At 53.8% G+C, this 24,463-nt stretch overlaps 7 protein-coding genes across 7 annotated transcripts; 3 read left to right on the forward strand and 4 right to left on the reverse strand.

Annotated features, from left to right (window-relative positions):
- Positions 1 to 2,248: 2,248 nt before the first annotated feature.
- On the reverse strand, positions 2,249 to 2,542 carry CTAM01_02650 (uncharacterized protein; the record flags this gene model as incomplete). Its single annotated transcript, XM_060518688.1, has 1 exon — positions 2,249 to 2,542. A coding segment is annotated over one exon (294 nt), but the record flags the coding sequence as incomplete, so codon positions are not given.
- An 852-nt stretch (positions 2,543 to 3,394) lies between these two features.
- On the reverse strand, positions 3,395 to 3,955 carry CTAM01_02651 (uncharacterized protein; the record flags this gene model as incomplete). Its single annotated transcript, XM_060518689.1, has 3 exons — positions 3,395 to 3,507; positions 3,609 to 3,780; positions 3,818 to 3,955. Coding segments are annotated over 3 exons (423 nt in total), but the record flags the coding sequence as incomplete, so codon positions are not given.
- A 5,095-nt stretch (positions 3,956 to 9,050) lies between these two features.
- CTAM01_02652 (uncharacterized protein) lies at positions 9,051 to 12,719 on the forward strand (the record flags this gene model as incomplete). Its single annotated transcript, XM_060518690.1, has 1 exon — positions 9,051 to 12,719. The coding sequence occupies one exon, from the start codon at positions 9,051 to 9,053 to the stop codon at positions 12,717 to 12,719; it is 3,669 nt and encodes a 1,222-aa protein (XP_060386493.1).
- Positions 12,720 to 13,957: 1,238 nt separating this feature from the next.
- CTAM01_02653 (AT hook domain-containing protein) lies at positions 13,958 to 20,050 on the reverse strand (the record flags this gene model as incomplete). The annotated part of the gene is made up of 3 exons (XM_060518691.1): positions 13,958 to 19,244; positions 19,298 to 19,487; positions 19,546 to 20,050. Coding segments are annotated over 3 exons (5,982 nt in total), but the record flags the coding sequence as incomplete, so codon positions are not given.
- A 321-nt stretch (positions 20,051 to 20,371) lies between these two features.
- Positions 20,372 to 20,886, forward strand: CTAM01_02654 (transcription factor S-II; the record flags this gene model as incomplete). Its single annotated transcript, XM_060518692.1, has 3 exons — positions 20,372 to 20,486; positions 20,558 to 20,792; positions 20,868 to 20,886. The coding sequence occupies 3 exons, from the start codon at positions 20,372 to 20,374 to the stop codon at positions 20,884 to 20,886; spliced, it is 369 nt and encodes a 122-aa protein (XP_060386495.1).
- A 102-nt stretch (positions 20,887 to 20,988) lies between these two features.
- On the reverse strand, positions 20,989 to 22,103 carry CTAM01_02655 (deoxyhypusine hydroxylase; the record flags this gene model as incomplete). Its single annotated transcript, XM_060518693.1, has 2 exons — positions 20,989 to 21,499; positions 21,586 to 22,103. The coding sequence occupies 2 exons, from the start codon at positions 22,101 to 22,103 to the stop codon at positions 20,989 to 20,991; spliced, it is 1,029 nt and encodes a 342-aa protein (XP_060386496.1).
- A 1,157-nt stretch (positions 22,104 to 23,260) lies between these two features.
- Positions 23,261 to 24,298, forward strand: CTAM01_02656 (uncharacterized protein; the record flags this gene model as incomplete). The annotated part of the gene is made up of 1 exon (XM_060518694.1): positions 23,261 to 24,298. The coding sequence occupies one exon, from the start codon at positions 23,261 to 23,263 to the stop codon at positions 24,296 to 24,298; it is 1,038 nt and encodes a 345-aa protein (XP_060386497.1).
- Between the last annotated feature and the right edge of the window lie 165 nt (positions 24,299 to 24,463).

Raw genomic sequence — 24,463 nt, forward strand, 5'->3', positions numbered from 1 at the left:
TCCCACCTCCGTCACACAACGGAGGAACCGTCATCGTCACATCAGAATACTGAACCCACCCCCCAAGATGATGTGAGAAAAGAAAAGAAAAGCCTTACCACCTTTCCAACTCCCAAAAAGAAATCTTGGCACAGCCTCATATGTAGGGACCTCTTACCACCACATCATATCAAATCAAATCAAATCAACCAAGATGGGTCTCACTGCTGAAGAATCGATACGACCACGTCCTTCCGGGCAAGGTCACATCGTTAGTCCCTCCGTGCCGCCTCTTTGCCTCGCAAGTATAAGTAAGAAAAAAAAAACCCCCCCCGTCCGACTCGTCGTCCAGCCAGTCCGAGTAACAAGACATGGATAACATCATCACAGTGTTTTCTCTCACCGAATGATTGGTCATGTCCGGGGGTCCAGGGAACAGAGTCACAAGACGGAGACTTGTAAGACCAGGGTAGCAATAGCAAAAACGGCACAGGAAAAAAAAGCTACGTCTTTGAGCGGAAGTGCCTCACCTCACTCAGCTGGCGTTTTGCAGTCGCCATTCCCAAGTCCAAGACGAAAGAAAGGCGAACCAGCTTCCAAAATCCGATCGAGTACCTTATCAAAGATTCCAAGGACACCAAGCTGAGCTGAAAAGGAAGGACAAAACATCTACCCACCTGACCACGCCATCCACCACATAGCATTACTTGACTAGGGCGGCGTGGGGATGTGTCAAACTCGATGAACAATCACGTTGAAAACACATTGGTCATCGCCATTCTGCAATGCTATCGCCTCATCACTAGCGCTATCTCTCACCGTGGAGATTGAATTGATATCGCCGTCCCGATACCGTGGTAAGCGGTAAGCCTGGTCTCCTCTGCGGGGGACGGGAACCCGCCCCTCGGACGCCCCCGAAATGGCGTGGGGGGAGGGCACCAACAAATCTGCCGAAAGGTGGGATGATTGCATCCATGACATTGATCCAGAGGAGGGAAACGTTGCAGAATAATGCTGCATTTTCCCAAACTGCAGAATTGCAGAACCAAGATCGACCTTAGCGGCAATGGTTCCTTGGAACGATGCGAATCCAAGGATCCGAGGTGTCCTCGGTTGCTACATTCTCACCTACGAGCCTGTATGTGTACGGTGTAAGTGGCTAGGGAACCGAAATCATAGGCTGGACGCTTCCAAGGTCAGCAAAAGTGCCGGTGTGTCCTGCACCCTCACATCGGCCTCGAGCTATGGCGCCGCACCCCGGGCCGAGTACAACGGGACAGTCCGTTGCTGACATCCATCCAGTACCTTTCGATTCCTATGAGTCAAAGATTAGTGCGTAGGTCTGTTTGGTTGGGCACACGAGAGGAAGCGAGAGTGCGACAGAGGAACAATAATGTGTGGCCCTATCAGCCTTTCGGCTGCGCTAATCCTAGGCATGCAGAAGCCGACCGCCTATTGTCTACGTCCCGATCATGGCCGCTCTTCAAACTTGTGTGAGAGCGAGATATATTAGCTCCAAAAGCCGTTGTGATAACCGTCGGGAACGCTACCATGATCCATGGCTGCTGACATCCCTAGACATGTAACCGATATGCCACTTTGAGGAAGATCGTCGCCATCACCGCCGTGTGTAAGCCGGGCTGGCCCGGCCCGTGGACTGGACTGACGGGGGAAACCGAGCCGGACAATGATACCTATTGGCAAGCAAGAAGGATGGTGGGAGCTGGCCGTCGGTCTCCAAAAAGGCAAGGTTGGAGAAATCATCGGAATTATCAGGGACAAACCATCGACCGTTGAGACACGGGACGATGGTCGGTTGTTGCCGGTAGGTGTGGCGAACACTATGCATTAGATGCATGGAAGGTAGGTACAGCCAAAATTCTATCCCAATTTGCGGGAATTCCGAGTAAATTCACCGGCTCTTCTGGATAAGTGGCGAGTTGCGAGTTCCGAATTGCTACGAGACCATAGAAATCGCAGACTTCAGTGAAATATAGCCAACGACAGCAACGCTCGCAAATTGACAAAAGCCCGAACGGGAGAAGACCACTTCACGGCTGATGTCACTGGGATGGTGAATACGGGGAACCGTTCCGCTGGGTGTCCTCAGTCGCATGGTCATGCCTGAAAATTAGGATGGCGAATGGACCGATAGGAGGTTCCCTTTACCCCGGCGCTGGACACACCGCTGCCTCTTTGCCGGGCTTGGGTGGCCAATAACGGATAGCTTATTACCTGGCATGTTGGATAATGAGATCATACCACGGCCTTATTGATCAAGAAAGTTTGTAGTGTAGCTTCGCGGTCGTGGAGTTGGATATCGGTGAGGCAGGTTGCAGCTAGACTTTGCGCGAGAACGCCCGCTTCGCCGCGTGAATGCTTCCGGTTCCCGCTTGACATCTGCGGCTTGTCCGGGAGATGATAGAAGCAAACCAGGCAGCAGGACCATAGCATAACCCAGTCGAGAAGCCAAGGTGAGGCTTGCTGTATTAATGAGCGTTTTGCAAGGACAAACCGGCTGGCGACGGAAGACTACATACGACCCCCGGTGACCCGTGCGCTTGCGACTTGCTGGGCAGCGAGTGGCCCAGGAGCCTGGGAATTGGGCTCAACTTTGAAGCGGCCCCTGAGATAGACAGCCCTGAGAGAACTTGTTTGCCCGATTGTCGAGGATATACAAGCAGTGCCTCAGTAAAGGTGAGGATCATGAGCATCACGCGGGACATCTCCGGGATGCATGATCGAGTGCCTATTGTGGAAGGTGTATCCAGCATCGCGACCTGATCAGCGGGCCCTTGATTGGCGCAGGTAGACCGTTTCGCTTGGCTGGGAGTAACCACAAGCAATGAACCTCTGGAAAGGGCCGATGTGTGTCAAGATGGATGGATTTAGCGAGGATGTCTGCTGCCCGGCGGGGTGGTGCGTGTGTCCATACTCCATGTCCATGAATCGGTATCACGTCGTATGGGAGACGCTCGGTTCGATTTGCGCCTCGCGTCGCAGTTGGAGGCGTGGTTTGAGGCTAACAAGAATAGGTGCGCGACGGGTGCGACTTAGAATGCGATACATGGTTATGACACTGTTCAACGATAAAGTGCTGGCAGTCAAAATTTCAAGCGAACACATGGCGACTAGGACATCTACGCCGAGTTCCCGTAGGAGACGCAGCTGTTAGCTTGCAGCCGCCCTACGTGTATGCGTCTCATCTGCAGCTTGTGCTGCATTTCAACTTGGCACTGGCGCATGGGAGGCGGCGCCTCTATCCGTAGGGGTCCCGACACATCGCCGTGGCGGTGCTACTCGAGACCAGTACGTGTACCAGGCGGGTATTCTGGTGTCACCTGGTGTGTGACTCAAGACGTAGACGACGTGTTTCCATAGTAGATGGTCTCTTTCAGAACATAATCAACAATGATCACGATGGCCACGGCACTGGCCAGAAAAGAAGCTCCCGGGGATGACCGTGAGTGACAGTTATTCTAGGTTGCGGTTCCGAAAGCCGGACAGAAGGCATATACCCTGCTGAGTTTGGGCAACGTTGGGTCGCTGGTCTGTGAGGAACAATAAGGGAAGGTCGGTGAAGCAGTCGCGTGTCGGAAAGGGACGTGCAATTAGGCTGCTGGACGCACCGAGGTCCTTGGCCGGTCGACAAAAGCGAGCATGGGGAAGCTTGATCGGAGCATGGTTGGGCGACCGAGGCAATATGGCGGGAAAAGACGCGGTGAGTTTGTCGGGATGATGGTGCGAGTGACAACCCCCTGTGTTGATGGCTTGTCGCAGTGACACGCTGGGAGATGATGCCTGTCGTATGGAGGTACATACATGCCTCTTGGAGAAGATAGGTATATCCTGGAGTCTTGTTGGAGAGTGTTGCACCGATAATTCGAACTCCAAGGTGTCGGTCTCTCACCGAGGAGGATAATCTCGCTGAGTGACTGGAATCTGGAGATTGGAGCTCCGCACCGTGCGCTGCCGTTGTAACCTGATGTATGTTTCTTATCGGCCAGACGCTCGGTCATCCGCCCCAGACCGAGCCACTTTCAACCAGCACGATGGGATTCCGCTTCTATCTGGGAGGACTTGCGGTGCTGCTCCACGCTGCAGTCATGTCGAACAGCAACATGGTTAACGTTGACTCGCATCGCTTTCCCCTCGTGCCCCTCCATTTCTGGTTTGTTTGGACCCGTGAGCATTGTTTCCTGTGGTATTGGAGGGGCTAGCCACAGCTGGAGTAATTGCGAGCGATGAATGGGGCGGTGGCTGGCAGACGAGGACAAGACGAGCAGTCATTAGTCGGGAACAGGACGCTTTTGCCAGCGACTGATGTAATTTGGGGAACATTTATCGGCGCAGCAGGGGTATGCTAGGCCTCGCTGGCTGCTCGTGGTGGGTATCCGTAGAGGAGTGACAAGCAGGCAGAAGATTTACGCCTTGTTGCCAGGGAGGCGTGAGCGCAGAGATTGGGGGATGATCGACGAGGTCCGTCGGGGTCGGCTCCGAGAACCAGATGCTGACGGATAAGTGCTGGCATGCATTCGTCGAGTGACCTGATGTTGCAGGTAAGACTCTATGCCCTGTTTCTATTAACTCTGACAGTCGCACGGAGTTTCTGAGACGAGGTATCGTAAGGAATCCATCTCTTTGACGTAGTCGGTGCCCAAGTGAAGTTGAACTTGGTTGTGTATGTTTGAAGTCGGGCTGTGCCATGGGACAAGATGATGAATGCTCCCTCGGTGGCCTCAAATGACCGGGGGAAGAGGCACGGACAAGACGACGGGCGCAAGAAGATGACAAGCGAAGCGAGAACAGCCCAACATGCTCCAAGTTGATTGACATCAGCGTCGGCCACGAGGGTATAAGCCTGAGCCAGGGACAGACGAATGCTGACGCTGGTTCGGGGAGTTACGGTCAGCAGTACTCATGGTTGTCGTCGTCGTCGTCTTGGAGAGCAGGGTCACCAATGATGCTCTTGTTGCAGGGCAGTTGTTGACGAGAGTGAAACCTCGAGGTGGGATTAATGCAAGGGGTAGCCGATGAAAACAGACAGGGCTGACGAGGCAGAGAGGAAAAGACTGGTGCGCAAGAGAAAGAGAAATTCGACATGGGATATTGGAGACATCCAGAATGGTACGTACTGCGTATTGCCGTTTGGACAGGAGAGGAAGTCACGTGACAACGGAAACTCGGAGGAAGGAAGGAAGGAAGGAAGGGGTCGCCTGGGGACGGAATTAGAGGGCTGCGGATTGGATGACGGCAGGCACGGCTGAAGACGTTTGGGGCTTTGGGGACCACCCGTGACCCGGGATGCTCGATGCAATTTACCATTTGAACGGGACAGCACCCATCCTGTCACCTGTATCTTGAGGCTACCTATGGTAGGTACTTGGCACGATAAAACGGAATGGAGCAGCAACACGGACGAGGCGCATTGCCACTCGTGTGTTGGTTGTGATGGTCACCGCCTGTTGTTGTTTTGGATACCTAGAATTGGTATGGTGAGGTATCGCGGTATCCTAGGGATGAGTGTAATAAGAGAGGAGGGCAATAGTAGAACATGGGGAAGTGAGGGAAGAGAGATCACGAGACACCAGTTCGCCCCAAATTCAGGGTCCTCGAGTCACAAAACATGGGAACATGGGGTGCGAGTGTCAAATGGGGGCTAATTACCCCGCCGCTGTTCAGAGTGGTCGAACTAGCTTCTACTTGTACAATTGAGTCTAGGGAATTAATTGCACAAGACTTGAGATTCGCTGATTTGGACGAGTCGGTTGAGACATTACCTAAGGGGACCATTCCTCTACCGGGTCTACCCCGGCTTGATACACGTTTTTCCGTCTTCTTTTTCTCTTCTGTTCGTCTTTTGTATTTTATTTTCCAATCTCAACTCTGCTCTGTTTCTCACGCTCTCTTTCACGACCCCGTGATACGACTTTTGACCTTCTCTTATTCCAATCAGCAAGCAGCATCTTTTCCCAATTCGCCTTCCAGGTCCACTGTGTTGCTCGAATGCTACCCAGTTTTAGAGGGGCAGAGTGAGAGACGTCAAGTAGACGTGGCGCTAGAGCAGAGATGCAGTAGCGAACGAGGCGACACGCGCAAGTGGCCTACGCAGTACCTATATAAAAGATACGTACCTCGGATAGTACTGGATGCAGAGTGGACGCAGTGTGGTAGTGGGCGGGTTTTAATGCAGTCGATGCACGGCAGAGCAAGGGCTGTTTTGTTCACCGCATTTTTGAAGATACATCGGAAGCCCAATTACACAGCATCGGCAGGCAGCAGCCCCCTACCTGAATGTATCTTAGACTAAGGTAAGGTAGGTTTCCCCCATGTTGTTATGCCTTGCTGCCGCTCCCCATACCAGTATCAGCTCTCGGGAAAAGACGCTGCGAGATGGGAGGCGGAAAGAAGGAGGGATCTTCAAGACGTCCAACGACAAGCCATGCACGATGAGGTTTTGGCGGGAAGGGATGAAATGATGTGGCTGCTGCCGCCGCCTCTGCCGTTACCGTTACTGCTGCCGTTGCCATAGGCGCTGACCAAGCCTGACAGAGTCAGAAGTCAGACATGCATCATCTTGCCGTTCACAATGTGCCTCGAGCTAAGGTACACAAGAAGGGCAGGGTCAGGTACCTCCACCACCTACCTTGCCTAAAGTGAGGTATTCTCGGGATGTGCGAGCTAAGGTATCGTAGTACGTACCGGCCGTGCCACATTACTTACATGCCTCATTCCAAGTTTCTCCGAAGAATACCTCGGGGTGTAGCTGCGATGGGAGGGAAGGAAGTCAGAATGCAAGAGTCAAGGATGGAAAGAACGAGATACTGCCGGAAAGAAAGATGGCGAGGGAAGTGACGACGACGCGGAAAGAACCCAATGGCAGACAACCTAACAACGAGTCCATATTCTGATAGATACTTGACACAAAGTACTGTCCACTTACATAAGGCACGGTTACCCACTGCGTAGTAATCCAGATGCTATTAGTGTACCAGTCCCAGGGCTAGGCCGCCAAAGGGCAGATGGAAAAAAAGAGAGCACGATCCAATGCTCCATTCCAGCTCCACTACCCAAAGATAATCCACCTCAAAAGGTCCCAGTCGTTGGGCCGTCGTCGTGGGCGTCGCCGCGTTATGAGCGTGGCGTGGAGCGGGCATCGGGGATGAACCGTGAAGACCAGGTTCCTCTCACTTGCAGTATGGAGCACTGCGTAGTACCTAAGGTAGGCTTGAAGTACCTTATGGAGTAGTACCTTACTGCATAGTAGAAAGAGAGAGATATGGAAGAAGAGAGACTTGATACTCCAACGAGTACGTACCCCACAGCTGCCGCTCCACCCACGATTGCGGCACTTCCGTCCCTCTCTCTCTCTGCCCAGTGCCATGTGCCCGCAATTACAGCTGCTGCTCTGCTCTACCTTACCATACTCTCTCCTCCTCTCTCTTGTTGCTTGTGCTTGTGCTTCTGCATCTTCCTCCTACCAAAACACCATCATCATCATCAACGCTCGAGTCCCTCGTCACAAAACATCATGGACGCAGCACCATTGACCTGACCGCACACCCCCTTCCCGGGCCATGTCCATGTCCATGTCAATCTCTCTGCCGTGAGGTACCGACGCTGAGATTCCGGAAACCTTACCACCCTCTCCCGCACCATCATCCTCGCCGCCCTCACCACCACCACCACCACCACCACCACCATCATCCAAGTACCTAGGTACCACCACCACAACGGAGCAAATCGCACTTCACCCGCCCTCGGCCTATCCCTTCCACCCTCTCGACGTACCGCTTGCACCTGCGACTTGCGGCCTGTCTTCGTTTCTTCTGCCTGTTGACCAGGTTTTCCCGTCCTCGACACATCAACTAATCCCCGCCAAGCTAAACCCGCCCTCTCTCTTTACCACGTCGGACACCACACAACTCAAATCGACATTCCGCCCACCTCCGACACTGCCAATCCTCCACCACTAATTACCACAAGTCCACAAGTACACAACCCTTTCTTCGCCTTACTTCATACCGACCTCGTCCACTTTCCGACTTCCACGACGACAATCCCGATACTATTCCGTCCAATCCAAATATCACCACCACCATCCTCGCTCCCACGCTTCACCACAACTGCACTCACTCACTGCAACACCCAACTGTTGCCACAACACACTCTCTCTGCCCCGCGTTCGACGGAAACCAGGTCCCATTCAGCGAATATTACAGATCACTTCTGCCGCCTTCGCTGCTCTTCGCCAAAGTACGAGACCACCTGCAGTCGGCACCGCTCACCCCAGATACCGAGTTCTCAAACCAACCCCCCGGCCCATCTTGATCCGCCACTGCAATCGCCGCCGCCTTTGTCCCGACCATCTGGTTCTCTTTGACTGCGTCACATTCAACTGCCTCTCACACACACGCATTTCTCCTTCCGCCTTCGACTCAACTTTTTATCACATCCCAACCCTCTATCGTGCCTTTGCGCCGCCAACGTTACCCCCCTTCGCGCCAGCATTCCTCAACAATCATCGGCGCCCGCCCGAACGCGCTCGCTCCCCCGCCCGCGACTTCGACGTAGGGTTCCTCTCGCGACCTTTTACAACCCTCATCCCCGCAATCCAAATCGGAGCGGCAGCCGCCCAAAGGGGGAAAAAAGAAGACTCCAATTCTGCTCGCGTGCGTGCGTCTCACAGACACAGAGTGCCTGCATCGCAACACTTCAGCCACTTCCGATTTGCCCAACCTTGAACGAACGCCGTCGACTCATCGCCATTAAACTCCGGCCCCCGGCTACCTAGACCTCTCCAACTCCTGTGCACCCCTCAACTCTGTTGGTCTCAGCCCGCCTCTAACCACCATATGCCGACTCTAGATTGAGCCTCACCCTCCACCATCACGGTTCATCGCGTTACTCACCCTCAATCACATGGAATTCCTTTCAGAAGCTATGCTTTTCCATCTGATCTACCAAAATCGTGTGCTTCGCTGAAAACATGGCACACTCCCCCAATTTCTAATCAACAAGAGTCCAGCAGTCCGTTGTAATTGAATAGTTTCCCAGTCATCTCACCCACGATGTTAGGGAAGCTCTTCAACTTGGGCACGCCGAGTGCTTCAGGTGCTTCAGCCTCATCACAATCAAATAACAACTACAACACCATCACTCACAATGAGGCTCCTATGTCTCTCGAATCCAGACAGGAGGATATCCATACCCGGAACCTCTTGTTCCCCGATACCGACGCCCTGTACCAGCACCCAAACGAGAACCTCTTTCCTTTAGGCTCTGGTCTTCCCATGGCATCCCTCGCAGGTGCTTTTGACTACGACGGAGACGTCGACCTCGACACTCGACATGTTCGCATGCTCATCATGCAAGATGCCGTTGCCTCCTTCCCAGCACAGCTGCTTTTCGATAGTCATCCTGGTCCTCCAAAGCCGACTTCCATGGCCGCAGCAGACCGTCCGCCAACTGGTATGGGAACTGTGCAGGACTCATACAGAGGCCCAACTTCGCCGCGAAAGAGCAGTCTGAACCAGTCATCGCGACCTCTGGTAATCCAGCCGGACAGCCCCCAACCCCGCCAAGGAGCGTTCGATCGCAGGGCCTCGATGCAAGGCCGAACTCAATCTCAAGCTGAGACGGATCTCCAGCGCGCACGAAGAGAGTACGCCGACGAGATCCATGCCTTTGCGGGCTCCGTATTTGGAAATTCGGAATTAATGGCCTACAAGGGCACTTCGACAAAGGTCCACATCGTCCCTACCGAAAACCGCCCTGAATACGGTGGCTCCTATCTTGGTGACGGTCGCGGCTCTATAGGTCGGTCGAGCATGCGGTCCAGCAGGCTAGCACAGTCTTACACATCGGACAACGTTTCGCCTCTGCAACCGCAACAATCCTTCACGTCGTCTGCACCAAATACACGAAATCTTCCTGAGAGGAGGAAGATCCTCATTACCCGATTATTCCCTGTACTCTTGCCTAGCGATGACGAGGCACAGAGCGACACACCTTTGAGCCGGTTTTCGGATTACAACACCGGCTTCCCGTTTCCGCAGTCTGCCGAAGACGCTAATGCCCCCAAGAAGAAGAAGTTGCAGCCCAAACAAAAGCGTACACCAATGTATGCAGTTGTATTGGTGGTCCAGCTTCCTCCCAGTTCTGCGCAGATGGTACCTCCCTCCACTATTAGGTCAACATATCGTGGTGCCAGCTCGTATACAGAGCAGGACTCCTTCCCATCTTCCATGAGCTCCGCCCGCCGCTCAGGATGGAACATGTCTGGGTCCAATTTCCCCATTGACTCCATGGATTCCAGTTGCTCAACAGACGTCGACGACAGGATGGACACCGTCACTCAGCACTGGGACATCATTATGCGAACTTTGACGCACCTCCAAGGGGTAGTTGCCACTACGCTTGGTGTGCTACTAAAACAGGCCGACATCTCTTCGCCGGACCCATATCCTCCTTCGGCATCTTCGTACGCTAGCAGAGGTCCATCCATGGGTGGAAGACGAAGCGACGAACCTCACTTTGTCAAGCCTCCCAAGACTAACGCAAAAGTCATAGCTCTACAGCTTCACTGTTTACAGAACGATAACACAATTGTGCAAGAGGCTGATGCTGCCAGGATTCGAGTGGTGACGGGCTTGAGCGCCCAACGGGTCATCACAGCGCAGGGGAGATGGGGTATCTGGCGGGACGAAGCTAGGTGGATGGCAAGAAAGGCTGGCGAGAAAGAACATGGCTTCTTTTTCTTCAATCTTTTGACTGGCTTTCTTGCTACGCACACCGATTGGCTAAACGCAATGAGTCCAGCATGGTACCGCAAAAAGCACTATCAGCAACAAAAGGCCAAAGGCGAGGATGATCTATCACTCCCAGCACGGACTATCATCATCTCGTCAGACAAGATGATGGCAAGACGTCTCATCTTCCTTCTTTCTGCCTTTTTGCCATCCCACCAGCACCTTTCTTCCACCAGAGCTCACCGGCCGAGTACTTCAACCTCTTTTGGCGCTTTCTCCCAATCGCCACCTTCGCTGATTATCCCAATTCTCCGCGAAGAGTCATTGCGGCGCAAGATCAACCGACGAACAGGGCCAAGAAGAGTCTCGCATTCCCGTACTGTTAGCCAAAGTACACGAGCCTCCGGTGTTCCACCTCAGCTTGCGCACTTGAGTATGGAGAGCCATCATGAGAGGCGCGTTTCGGATGCTGCTTCAATCCGATCAAATTTGCCCATCCCTGGAAACGACCAGGTCAGTCGGAAAAGTAGTGCAGCAACGACGACTACAATCACCCCAGAGGCGACGATTCCACACTTTGCAACCGCCCAAAGATTCGAGACCCGACGAAGTCTAAGACCTGGTAGTAGTGGCAGTGTTGCCGCGGACGACCTCAAACGGACACTGAAGCGTGGTGAAAGCTCGGGGCACGTCAGCTCGGCGAGCACAGATTCTCGCATGTCGGGGTCGCGTTGGGGTAGTGTTATTAGCACGCTGTGGAACGGAAAGAGGAGGGATTCGACAGGCTTGACCACTCCTAGCCAACCCTACAGCAGCAACCCTACATCCCCCACCAAATCAGGGTCGGGAGGACGTCGAGATAGATTGGCAGAAATGGTCAGGGAAGTCGGCCCTGAAGGTTACCGCCGAACAGACATTCACAAGACCGAAAGCAATGGCAACGGGCCTACAACCCCGCGGGGATTCGATGATCAGGCTGTCGAGGATGCTCCTGAGAGGGCCCCCTTCCCGGAGCGAGTTCCTGACCCTAGCGGCGACTTCCGTTCTCCGGTCAAAACGTCAATCAATGCGGAGGACGGTGTGATAGACGTTGACATTCCTTTCCCTGACTACATCACCTCTTTCGAAACCGCGGTCAGCTCACCGTCGAGCAGCGGCTATCTGTCTACGCCGGGCATTGGCAACGGTTTGGAGGGCTTCGAGCAGTTCTCCCGCATTACCATTGATGGGGATTCGCCGATGAACGTTGCCGGCTTCCTCCAGCGGTATCATCAGGATTTTATCCTCCAGGCAGTTCCTCCCCAGGATACCCTTATGGATGACATCAAGAGGTCTATGCGCGCCGAGCCGACCCCGTTCATCACGCAACCCTTCTACTCTGCCGAGCAGCCTGCCGATCGATGGGTCGACGTAAGCAGCGCTCTAATTGCAGACACGACGACGCATACGATCAAGCGAATTCGGTACCGCCGACTCATTCGGCCGAAGCCATTCACAGACAGATCAGTACCTCTGGGATCTGCGGGTTCGAGCGCCTATGGCAATGCTCCTATGACGCCGTCCATTCTTCCCTACGAAACGCAGCTGGACGATGAGTTCATCGAAGAGCCGATTGCAAGCCTCGATGAGGTGCTCATTGACGCCGTCGAGAGAGTCATTGCGCAGAGCAACGAAGTGAGCAAACAGAGCTCATCAAATTCGTCCCGGTCAACGAGCAAGCGGCGAGATCGAAGCAATAGCGAAGCATCGGTCTCTGTGGATTCTCGTCACACCACTCGCATGCCGGTTCCATCACAAGAAGTACCTCGAGACCAATGTAAGACGGTTGTCTTGTCCGCCCTCGATGAGATCATTCGCGATGTCATTGGGGAGCGAGACCATGACACGCCTGATGCTACCGTCCACGCGGTAGATAGAGACCGCGAGAGCACTCTCAAAGAGGCTGTTCGGGTCTGGCTCGAGGCTGTTGACCCAAGCGAGCAAGATTGAACCGCACCAAACCAAAGCAGGATTCCTGCAACTACCAACAACAAGCTGCAATTTGCAGCTTTCATGATGTTATGACAACTAGCAGACAAGACTGGTCTGCTAGTCCGTGTATCACCACCAACCACCACAAATTTCCTTGGTTCGCAGAAAGACACATAAACTGAGTTGATACCCCAAGCGAGTAAGCGATGCCAGCTTCTCGAGAAAGGCACCTGCACCGGCATGGCAGGGTGCAGACGATGCGAAGGAGGCATAAGCGGCATAGGAAGGAACGGACAACATTCGGGTTTCCGTTTGGCGTTTAGGAAGGCATAGGTTTTAGACGGATGGGTCTTTTACCACTTTGTTTAGAGCGAGGGGATTAGGTATGACGAATAGTCACGCCAGGGGAGTTTTCAAATTTCATCCAAGGTCAAGGGACCTTTTAGCTAGGAGCGTATACGAATGAACAGGGAAATGAAATCCCTTTTCCTTGGCAAGTCTTGAACATATCTGTGTGCAGTGAAAGCCATTGTGAGACCAGGGACTGGCCATCGATGATGTCCAAGTTTGCAGCTGTAAACCCACATCGTAACTCAAGAGCACACACACATCCTTCACTATGGCTATCCAATACGGCCTCGTTGGTTGGTATTTATTGACGTTGTATCTCAAGTAACTTTCAATCCCTCGCAATCTGACTAGACGGGGGAAAGAAAGGGAGGTATCATCTTGTAGCAAAAAAAAAGAAAGAAAAAAAGAGGCAGCAGAAAATAAAAATCGAGTGGTAAAGATAAACTTGGGCATCCCCAAAACCGGCCCCCATTCAAAGAGGAACAGGACGCAGAGAGACACATCTTTCCCCATAAGCCTCCCGCGTTCTCTTTTTTCTCATTTCTCGCTTGTCGTCAAGACATAGGAAAAAAACGCCCCTGATTTTTTTTGTAGTACCCGGCCCCCTCTCCTCCATCCCTCCCGAGGTTGGCCAAACACCTCTCTCAAATGTAGTGGAACGAACGGCAAGACCAAAAGAATTTGCAACATGCCTCGACCTGTAAATGTCTTGCCGTTCTTCATGCGACCGACCCTTCCTAAACCCATTGATGCCGTTATATGTGTGCGAATCGAAGATGATGTACATGTAAATTGTGAGAGAAAATCATGCTCGTTACTACCCATCTATAGCAGTGGTCGCATACGTAGTGTTCGATGAAAAGCATGTTTGCTCTTGGTAACGCAGTGGTATCGTGTATGGGCACTCAGGCAAAGTCCATGTCGTCAAAGTCGCCCTCTGCATCGTCCTCGACAACTTCCACCGGATTTTTGCGAGGTCGTCCGCGAGGTCTCGGTCGAGAGGTGGAGCGCGCGCGTTTCTTGCGACCACCAGCAAGTGCGCCAGCTTTGCGCTTGCGGCCTCTTCCGTCACCGGTGGGGCCATCGTCTTCACCCTCACTAGGAGTTTCGGCTTCTTCGCCGTCCATATCGTCCTCATCGACAACCTTGAACTCCTTGTCGACGTTCATTAGTTCCACGAAGGCCTTGCATTTCTGTATGGTGGATTCCTGTGTTGCAAGACCGTTCATATGAGAGTTCACTTCCTCCCAGAACTTGTCTCCGGTGACACCCTGCACTTTTGTAGGTGCTTTGCTGAGATCTTTTGCTGCCATCTTGGTCTTGGTCTCGCGTTTGCTGCCTAAGCCGTACAGACGTCGAAGGTAAGTTCTTGCCTCCCAGAGACAGAGAAGAATGATAGATCCGGAAGTGAGCTGCCGAAGCCTCTTAGGAGAAATGTTGAGCTGAGGTTGTTGCGGCTGCTGCTGCTCGCCATTGGCTTGCGGGTCCTCTGGCTTATCGAGGTCCATGCGCATGTTGAAGATTTCGGACTCAATGACGTGCGCCATGCTGGATCCAGTTGATGAGAACATCTTTTCCATCGCATGTACCGTGACCAGCACCTCTCCAACAGTTACATAGTCGAAGAATGCAAGATTCTCAATCATGAAGCGGGAGAATTCGACATGCGCAGGCAGTTGCTTGGAGACATCGAGCTTCGAAGAGTCGAAATCAACTTGGCCGACAAGTTTCTCTAGGAACTTTTGTCGGTTCTTTGACTTACTCACTTTCAGCACCTCCATCAGGAGATGAAGCTTGGATTGGAAAGGGTTCGTCGTTGCGCCACGAGTATCACCCACGATATCCCGCTGGTATTCGTAGGCTGCTTGGATGGCTCTGGCATACTCGCGTTCAATGACAGTTTCGTGTTTCTCATGAAGCGCCCGATGTTCCATGAATGCGACCTCGGATATCTTGGTCATCGATGACGTTTCAAGGGTGATCAAAGTCACTCCCGTTTCTTTGGGGTGCACAAGACCTTGTCGATTAATGCTGCCAAGTACCTCTACTGCGAGGAATGCGTGCTCGTCTTGCGACGACAGAGCGATACGAGTTACCTCCTTGAGGAAGCGTTGAGTAGTTGCACTCGCCACATCGTCGAAGCTCGTTCCACCCATTACTGTCAGCTCGCGCTTCTTGTCAGTGTCGGCGCCGGCGGCAGCAGCGGCAGTCGCAGCCTCTGACCGCTTTTCTTCGGTGAGGAGGAATTCCTTGAAAGACCGGAGAATAGTACTCTCGAGTGCCGGAACCTTGGCTTCGAAAACTTGTTGGAACTTGGTGTACACGTTCGGTGAGACGTAGTTTCGGGGATGTGCCTGGCAGATGAGACCGATGGCGTCGAGGGCGTGCTTCCGGGCCTCCATGGGCTGTGAGGCATCTGCCCAGGGAGACAGGTTGTCGACCATGAGCTTTGCCACGGATTTGCCAGAGTACTTGGGGAAAATCTTGAGGAAGACAGCAAGCTCTGAGTCCAAGTCGCAATGCTTGCCGACCATTCCAACAATGATCGAATATCTGGCAAACTTCATGAGTTTCGTGGCGTCCATCTGTGTGTTGCGCATGCTGGCAACTCCGCGCAAACTAGAAGCACCTAGATGAGCTAGCTTATCGCGATTATCCAAGAGAGTTGCGATGATCCATAGACATGCGACGACATCATCCAGAAGGTTCTTGTTGAGTCTGCCAACAGAGTTCTGAAGCTGTTCTCTCACTTCTCGAAGGAAGTCAGCATACTTTGCAGAGAGTTGCGGCAAGATCTGGCGATAGATGATTGTGACGGCTTTGAAGACAGCTAGGTCATCAGCACCACTGATGCTAGCGAGATGGGGCTTCAGCAGCCTGATCTCTTCAAAAGTGAAAAGCTTGGGGTCTGCCTTGGCGAAGATTTGCAATACTTGCAATGCATCTCTTCCGGAAGGGATGTTAGGATCGTCAGAATCAAGATTATCGATAAGCTCGAACATCTTCTCAACCAGCTTCATGCTGACACCAAAGGGGCCATTGTGAGATTTGTTCTGCCCGCCTAGGATGGACTGAAGAACTTTGTCGAGGACTGCGCCAACATTACCAGACTTGACTGTCTGAATCATCAGAGCAACGTGGTCGGTGAGTGATGTTTTGAAGGCTGCTGTGTCGTCGACTTGGTAAAATGGAGCGAACCAGACCTCCTCAATCATCTGGCGAGCAAGCTCTCGAACACCTTCGTCAGGGTCTTGCACACGATGAAGCAAGCCATTGGCGATAGAGCTGCGGATCTCCCTGCTTTGGTTGCGAAGGTAAATATCTTTGGCCAGTTTCATTGCCCTCTTCCTTACGCCGATACCGGAGTCGATAAACCTCTCAATGATTCGTTCCGCCATCTTGTCTTCAAGTCTCGGACGCAGGCCAATGCACTTGCCCATCAAGCCAATTGCCGAGTCGCGTACCTGAGGGGACGAATCACTTGAGCAGTTGATGATCAAATGGACCACCACGGAGTCTCCGTCCAGGATGGCCGGATCTGTCTCCAAGAGCTGATTAATACTCTTGAGACTCTTGCTGCGGACGGTGGCCTGGTCACTGGCCATGGCATTGAGCAGAACATTAAGCATTGCTCTAAAGTGTTCGCAGAATGGTGACCGGAGAAGAATGATGGAGTATGCCAATTTTGCGTGGTTGTTGTTGACATCTTTGAAAGTGTATTCGTTAGAAAGCCATCGACGATCCTCAATCATCATTCTGAGGCGGAAGGCAAGTCGTCCAAACTCGTGGTCCATCGAGTCGCTGGTCTCTTGCAAGGCATCATACCCGGAGAAGATCCTTTGGGCCCAGTCTGCAATCAGGAAGGAAATTGCGCCTTGTAAATGAGGGTCATCGCCACACCGTTGCTGAAGGTGTTCAAGAGTTGTTCGGAATGGTCCTGACCAAGAGACGTCATGTTCGATTCGACTTTTCTTCTCCAGCGCAGAGGTTGCCAGCTCAGACAGGTACCGCGACAACTCGTTGGAATCGCTTCCATCCATGGAATAAGTGACCTTACGAACATGTGAGCGGAGTTTAGAGACTGCAGCACTCATGACACCGAGAAGTTCAAGGGCCATATTCTTGGCAGGCGCGGCTGTCCTGTCTCCCTCCCATAGCTTCATCATGTAGAAGGTCATTTGGCGTAGAATGAGCTCAGCAGAGGGCCAATCGGGTGAGTCGAGACATTCCGTAAAGTCTTCAACGAAAAGGTCAAGAAGATTGCGATATGGAGTGTCGCCAGACTTTGTGGACTTCAGCGCACGGTTGACCATAAAGTTAACCACGTAATTTGCGTTGTGTGTCGAGCCTTCAGTCAAAGGTAATGCCACAACCTTGAGCTCCTCCAAGGCGAGCACATGTTGTGAGGCACCTGCATCCTCGGACTTGACAGTGGCAGCCACCGTCTGCTTCGTAGGCTGGGCCAACTCATCCTCATCCGGATCTTCTTCTTGCATCATGGCTAGGCGACTGCGCGTGCCCTTCTCATCGACCTTGCCAGAGCTGGCCTGGACAAGGCGCATGATGAGCGCCGATACGGGCTGGATGCTACCGCCATTGGAGAGGCGAAACTGGCGAGCACTCTGTTTTCCAACCGGAAGCTTCTCCAACGATGTGAGGATGTCGTCAAAGATGCCACGGCGCTGGTCGGGTTTGGCGAGGAAAATCTGGCAAAGCATCTCCATTGCAACCAAGCGAATGCCATCGAATCGCTGTACACCAACGACAGAATCTTTCTCTAGGTAGGCATTGTCGACGAAAAGTAGGCTCGATGCGGCAAATTCTAGCATGCCAAGAGCAGTGTCCGAAAGCTCTATGCTTGTGACGAGTTTGGCGAGCAGCGCGAACAGCTTCTGGCAGTTCGTGAGAATCGGGCCAATCGCCTTTTTGTGAGGCTGTAACAGCTTGAATAGTGCAGATGTCGGGCCGGTGCCCCTCATCTCGACTACGGGGATGACGATACCCTCGACAACCCCCTTGAAGACATCTGTCGACTTTTGAATAATCTCCTCGGAGTAGATTTGCTTCTCTTCCCTACCACCACACATTATGCGTAGACAAGTGCGCGCAGTCTTCAGGCCCATCTCAATCTCTGGAAGCTGATTCAGCCAGCCGGAGACTTCAGATTCGCCCCACGATTCCTCAATTCGATAATCGAGATTGAGCGTATGCGCCAGACCCGGCTCGCTCAGCTTCTGAATGTACTGAAGTTCTTCGATGGGCGCGTCGCCGTAGCTGCCTAGCTCGATGGATTTTTGGATGGCAGTCTGCAACTTCTGCTGCGTGGCCCCCGTCAAGACAGCCTCGTTGTCGGGGTTCAGCGTGGCGACCTGTTCGTAACCAGGTTCGTTTCCGAGCACACTTCTAGTGGCATCGAGTACGCTCTTGATTAGTCGCTCAAGATCCTGGAGGGCTGCTTCCGCCCGTTGCTTCTGGTTGAGGTTGGTGCTGATATCATCCTGCCGGCTTTGATAAGCACCGTCCTGTCTTCGCATGGACAACCCCGTTGGCTCATCAGGAGAGTCTGGAGCCGCCATCTCAAGATATTCATCCTTATTGAATCCAGGAGCGCGAGGCAATTCTATTGCAAACTTCGTCTTCTGAGCTGCAACCGCGGCCGGTGGCCCTTGTGCAGTGGAGGGCGTCAAAGGCTGCGTAGGGGTCGCTTGCACGGGGACAGGCTGTATAGGGACCGGTATCGCCGAGAGCTGAGGTTGAGTAGGCGTCAGCTGCTTCGGAGTAACCTGGCTCGGAGTGACAACTCTCGTGACGTCGGATGGGTTGACGGTAGCAGGCTGTGGAGCGGGTTGATCGGGGACCTCTACATATGCGCTAGGGTCGAATTTTTTGGATGGGATCGCTACTTCGAAGCGGAAGTTGTTTCCATGATGACTTTCTGCACTTGCTGACGGACGCTTCGGCGGCGGTGGGGCTGATTTGGGTGTTGATGGAGGTTGCGGCTGCGGCTGTTGAGCAAGCTGGCCGTTGGCAGAGGCTGAGGTAGTACTCGTTGTTCCCGGAGGCTTGATGAATGTGGGAGCCCTATCGAACACCATCTTCGCCACCGGGGAGAGACCAGCACTCAGACTCTGGGAAGATCCAGCTGGACTATTCGCCATGTTCGGGTTCGCTTTAGGGACAGTCTTGAACTTGCTACAAAACACAGATGTTAGACAATGATCGGCTCGGAGAAGGGTTCAACTCACAAGTAGGTCCGTTGATTGGGTTTCAAATCGTGAAGTACATGATCCACCGCATATTTCAGGTGCTTCATCCCATGGTTGTGATTTTGCCCCGTTGCTTCCTTGTTTAGACTGTCGAATTCCTGACTGCTGAACATTTGCGATATGCTCGAAGCAAGCGAGCCAGAGCCAAGTGTTGGATCGGGGATGAGATCTGAACCAAGTCAATTAGAGACAAGCGACCATATATTCAGACAAAGACAGCCACCCACCTGAGGTAAAGGGAATGACGGAGGTTTGAGGAGAGTAAGGCAGGGCCTCAGACAGCGTAAACGGTCGCGCCATCGGACGTTGTTCTGCAGCTTGCGGCTGCATATAGCCGCCATTGGGTGGACCGTTCTGGACGGTCCCCTGGCTGTTGACCATTTTTTCTGTCTCCTCGGACCTAATCCGGGCCTCAAGACATGTTATTTCGTGAGGAGGACGGAGATTCGAAGCGACTGGCGAAGCTGATCGGCAAGGGTGTCGGAAGTGGAAACGCGCAGCGGAGGAAGTATCGTTTGTCGGTCGAGGAGGTTGCAAAGGAGGGAGACTAGAGGTCAGGCAAAGGAGGGAGCCACCTGTCGCATAGTCCCAAGCCGAAAAGTTGCAAATAGGAAAGGACGATGTGTTGCGATCGGGCGTCGTCGTTGTCGTCGTGGATGTGATGAGAAGGTCGGAAGGTTGCGACAGCCTCGCGTGGAAGGACCCTTGTCCAGTCGCGTGGTCCGTGCAGAAGCTTTAGGCGGCAGGAGCGGCCAACCAGTGGCCAGTTGTTCCGTTCTTTCCTGTTTCCCCTGGCACTTTCAAGGTTCTTTGTCTTGCGCACCTCGCAGTCTGCAGCAAGCCTGAGTCGGGATTACATAATATGCCATCAGGGTGGAGACGACCGCCAAGACAATCGATAAGATCAAAGATAACGATAAGGAGATAGCGATTGTCCGAATTTCTTGGAAGAAATATTTTGTTGGTCTGTCTGCCGCGATACTCCGTCGATCACCCTACACCCCGAACGCCTGTAGACACTCGATACCGTCACACACCGATCCCACCGCAGCCATGTCCGCCATTGGAACTCTCGTCTTCTGCACCGATTGCGGTAACCTTCTACCCGCGTCAATGGGCACGGAGAAGAACACCCTCACCTGCGACTGCTGCGGTGCCGATAACAAGGGTAGGCTCATCGCCGCTGGCGTACTTGGTTGCAGTAGTTTGCAAGACTCCAAACTAACAAGATCAACACAGACACTGGCGCCAAGACGATTACCACACAGACCAAGCCTTCCGATTTCCCTTCCCAACTCAGACAGAAGCTTCAGTCCAACGTTCAGGCTGTCGACAGAACCAACGTCAACACCGAGGCCACGATCAGGGAGACATGCCCCAAGTGCGGCGCAGAGGAGGTCCGCTTCACCGCCGTGCAGCTTCGCAGTGCAGACGAAGGCAGCACCATCTTCTTCACCTGCGAATGTGGTTTCAAGTACGCCAATGCCTCGTTTTATTCCGACCGAGCTAGCTATTTCCCAACTTCATACTAACCGACTTGTTTTTCCAGGTGGTCTCATAACAACTGAAATGCACTAAACTTTTTGCCCGTCGCTTTTAAGTACCTAATACCACCCGAATATTTACCTGCCCGACCCAACTTTCCCAAAACCAAAAAGACCACTTCGTGTTCAAGCAGCCGCCTTGGCCGCCTCGGGAATCAACGCATACTCCGTCTGGCCGCTTGACTCGAACTCGGCCATGTCCAGCGCCACGATGACGCTCTCGCGCACAACCTTCTCCTTGTCGTGCAGGAACTTGAGGAGCGTCGCCTCGACGCCCTCCTCGTCGCCCAGGCTGCCCAGCGCCTCGGCGGCCTCGTGCCGCACCATGCTGGCCTCGTCGGTGTTGCTGAGCGCCTCGGTCAGCGCGGGGATGGAGGCCGGGTGCGACAGCTGGCCGAAGACGAAGGCGATCTCGTGGCGGAACAGGGCGGAGGAGTCGGCGAGGCCCTTGGCGAGGGCCAGCACCGCGGGGACGGCTGTCGGCAGGTCGGGCGGCGACGCGAGGTCGCGCAGGGCGAACATGGCGCGGTAGCGCAGGAAAAGGGGCAGGCTCGAATCCATGAGAGTCTTTTCGAGCTCTGGCACGGTGCGCTGCGACTCTTCCATGGGAGGCGCGGGGTCGACGGACGTGAAGTCGCTGTACAAGCACGAGGGCATAGGCGTTAGCATAGTGAATTAAGATACCCCCGTTTCTGGACTCCATGGTAGCAATGCAAGTCGTACCTCTTACGCAACTTCTCCAGCTTTCTCTGCTCAGAGTTCTCCCACTCGAGACGGTCGATGGCAATCTCGCACGTCTCAACAATGCAAATGTCCTCGCCCTCGCGGTCTCTGTACTCCCTCAGGATGTCCAGCTGGCTAGCGTCACCCAGCGCACCAAGGGCCTCAGCGGCCTCGTGGCGGCACATAGGGTCCTCCTGGAGGTCGGTCAGGACATTGCGCAGGTAGGGGACGGCGACGAGATTAGCCGTCTGGCCGAGGCAGTAGGCGAGCTCATGCTTGAGCAGGGCCGAGGGGGAGGCGAAGCCTGCGGCGATGGCCTCGATGGCGGCCTCGCTGTCGGCGCCCTTGCTGTTGCAGGCGACGTGCTTGAGGGAGAAGAGGGCGCGGAAGCGGATGGGGAGAGGGGTCGTCTCGGAGGTGAGCGTCTTGCGCAGCTCGGCGATGGTCTGGGACTGGTCGGCGGCGGCGATGGCCTCGAGGGTCTCGCGCGTCTCGGGGAGGTCGGCGGAGGGTGACATTGTTGCGTTTTCTTTTTGGGTTGTGCGTAAACGGAGAGGGGTATCTTTTATTCTAAAGACTGAAAGAAACTGACAATAATGCCGTCAATGGAAGTTTGTGGTGACTCAAAGTGAGGCTTGAATGGAAAGAAAAAAGAAGAAGGGCGTGGGCCGATTGTATTCTAGGAGGGCGGAATGGACTAAGACTTACCTCCGAGGGGTGGTCTCTTGCCCGTCGGATCTGATAAAGTCGGCCTGGCTGTAGAAATTTTGCGAGGGGCATAGCGGGGTGATTGGCACCCGATAAGATCTGCCCCTCACTAGAAAAGGGAACCCTGCAGCCCCGTCCACAGCTGCATTTCCTGCAAAACACAGGCACTTCAGCTGAGAGGGCCTTTGCCGTACGTAATGCTACGGGCCTTGCAGCCCAAAGCGGCTTCATCCATAGGCTGTCGTTTTCATGATCTCCTTCAGAAGCCAGTAGCTCTGATTGGTCTATTAGTCTAGTTGGTTAGGACGTCGGATTCTGATTCTCAGAACCTTCCGTAGGCCCAGGTTCGAATCCTGGATGGACCTCACCTTTTGCGATTGTCACCTAGGATGTGTTTCTGTATCACTGGATGTTTGTAACGACTTTTTGTTGATAATCTGTGTCCTTTTGGCTTCCATCTTGTCAAGTCCTGCAAAGCTTAACTTTTGGTTACATCAGCAAAGTTAGTGTTGAAGAGTGACTCTGTTAAGTGGGGTTGCAACCGCGGCGAACTTCCAGGGCGCCATTGCCACCACTCACAGCAACTCATTTTGTCAACCGCCCTTCATCTTAGATATTTACTTTATACTTCTACCTTCGTACAATCCACAGTGAACTCTGGCTTCTCCAAGCAGCAAACGAACTGAAACTCACTTGTCAGTATTCCCCGTATAAGTCTTCAACTTGTGACGAGTTCGATCTTGACTGTCGCCATAGGACCGCTTTGCAATCCGGCTTATCAATCAACTTCACCTCACTTGGCCTCACCCCATCGCCGGTGCCGGACCTAAAGACAACTCATCCATCTCATTTACACGCCTTCAACTTTCACCATAACCGATAGGATCTGACCGCACGTCACTCGCAATCCTCCCCGCACCTCCAAACACCACTCATCTTACGAGCAAACCACAGCGCGCACACAAAGATGGCCCCCTCCCTGGAGGCGGACCCCGACTCAGCGGTCCAAGACGTCCTCGCCAACCCCCTCAAACAGAAACCCTCCCTCGTCGCTCCAGAACCAGAACACTGCCCGGGACCAGAATCCGCCGCCGCCGGCACAGCAGACTCCTGCGCCGGCTGCCCCAACAAGGAAATCTGCGCCGCCACCGCCGTCAAAGGCCCAGACCCAGACATACCCATCATCGCCTCCCGCCTCTCCGGCATCGCCCACAAGATCCTCGTCCTCTCGGGCAAAGGCGGCGTCGGCAAGTCCACCTTCACCACCCTCCTCGCCCACGCCTTTGCCACGAACCCCGACAGCGCCGTCGGCGTCATGGACACGGACATCTGCGGGCCCTCGATCCCCAAGATGCTCGGCGTCGAGGCCGAGACGATCCACGTCTCCGGCGCGGGCTGGTCGCCCGTCTGGGTCCTCGACAATCTGGGGGTCATGTCCATCCAGTTCATGCTGCCCGACCGCGACGCCGCCATCATCTGGCGCGGCGCCAAGAAGAACGGCCTCATCAAGCAGTTCCTCAAGGACGTCGAATGGGGACCCCTCGACTTCCTCCTCGTCGACACGCCCCCCGGGACCTCGGACGAGCACCTCAGCGTGAACACGTTCCTCCGCGACAGCGGCATCGACGGCGCCGTCGTCGTCACCACGCCGCAGGAGGTCTCCCTCCTCGACGTCCGCAAGGAGATTGACTTTTGCCGGAAAGCGGGCATCCGCGTTCTCGGCCTCGCGGAGAACATGGCGGGCTTCGTGTGCCCCAAGTGCACGAACCAGAGCGAGATCTTCCGCGCGACGACGGGCGGCGGGCGGGCGCTGGCCGAGAAGATGGGGGTGCCGTTTTTGGGGAGCGTGCCGCTGGACCCGCGGATCGGGATGGCGTGCGACTATGGCGAGAGCTTCTTTGATAGTTTCCCTGATAGTCCTGCGTGTTTGGCGTTTAAGGAGGTGGTGAGGAATGTGAGCAAGGAGATGGGGCTGAATGAGAAGGATGTGTTGCCCGAGGATTAGATGGGAGAGGAGGGGGCTCGATATTGCTCTCCTGATCACGATTTAGACGCTACTTAACGAAAAAAATAACAAAAGATATCCATCAGCATATTGGGAAGAAGCTGTATCGGCAAAGCACTTGTATTATGTACGCGAAACGCTGCATACTACCGTCATGTTCTTCAT

The sequence above is a fragment of the Colletotrichum tamarilloi genome (assembly GCF_030869305.1).
Source record: "Colletotrichum tamarilloi strain Tom-12 chromosome Unknown Scaffold_6.1, whole genome shotgun sequence".
Taxonomy (NCBI): Eukaryota; Fungi; Ascomycota; class Sordariomycetes; order Glomerellales; family Glomerellaceae; genus Colletotrichum; species Colletotrichum tamarilloi.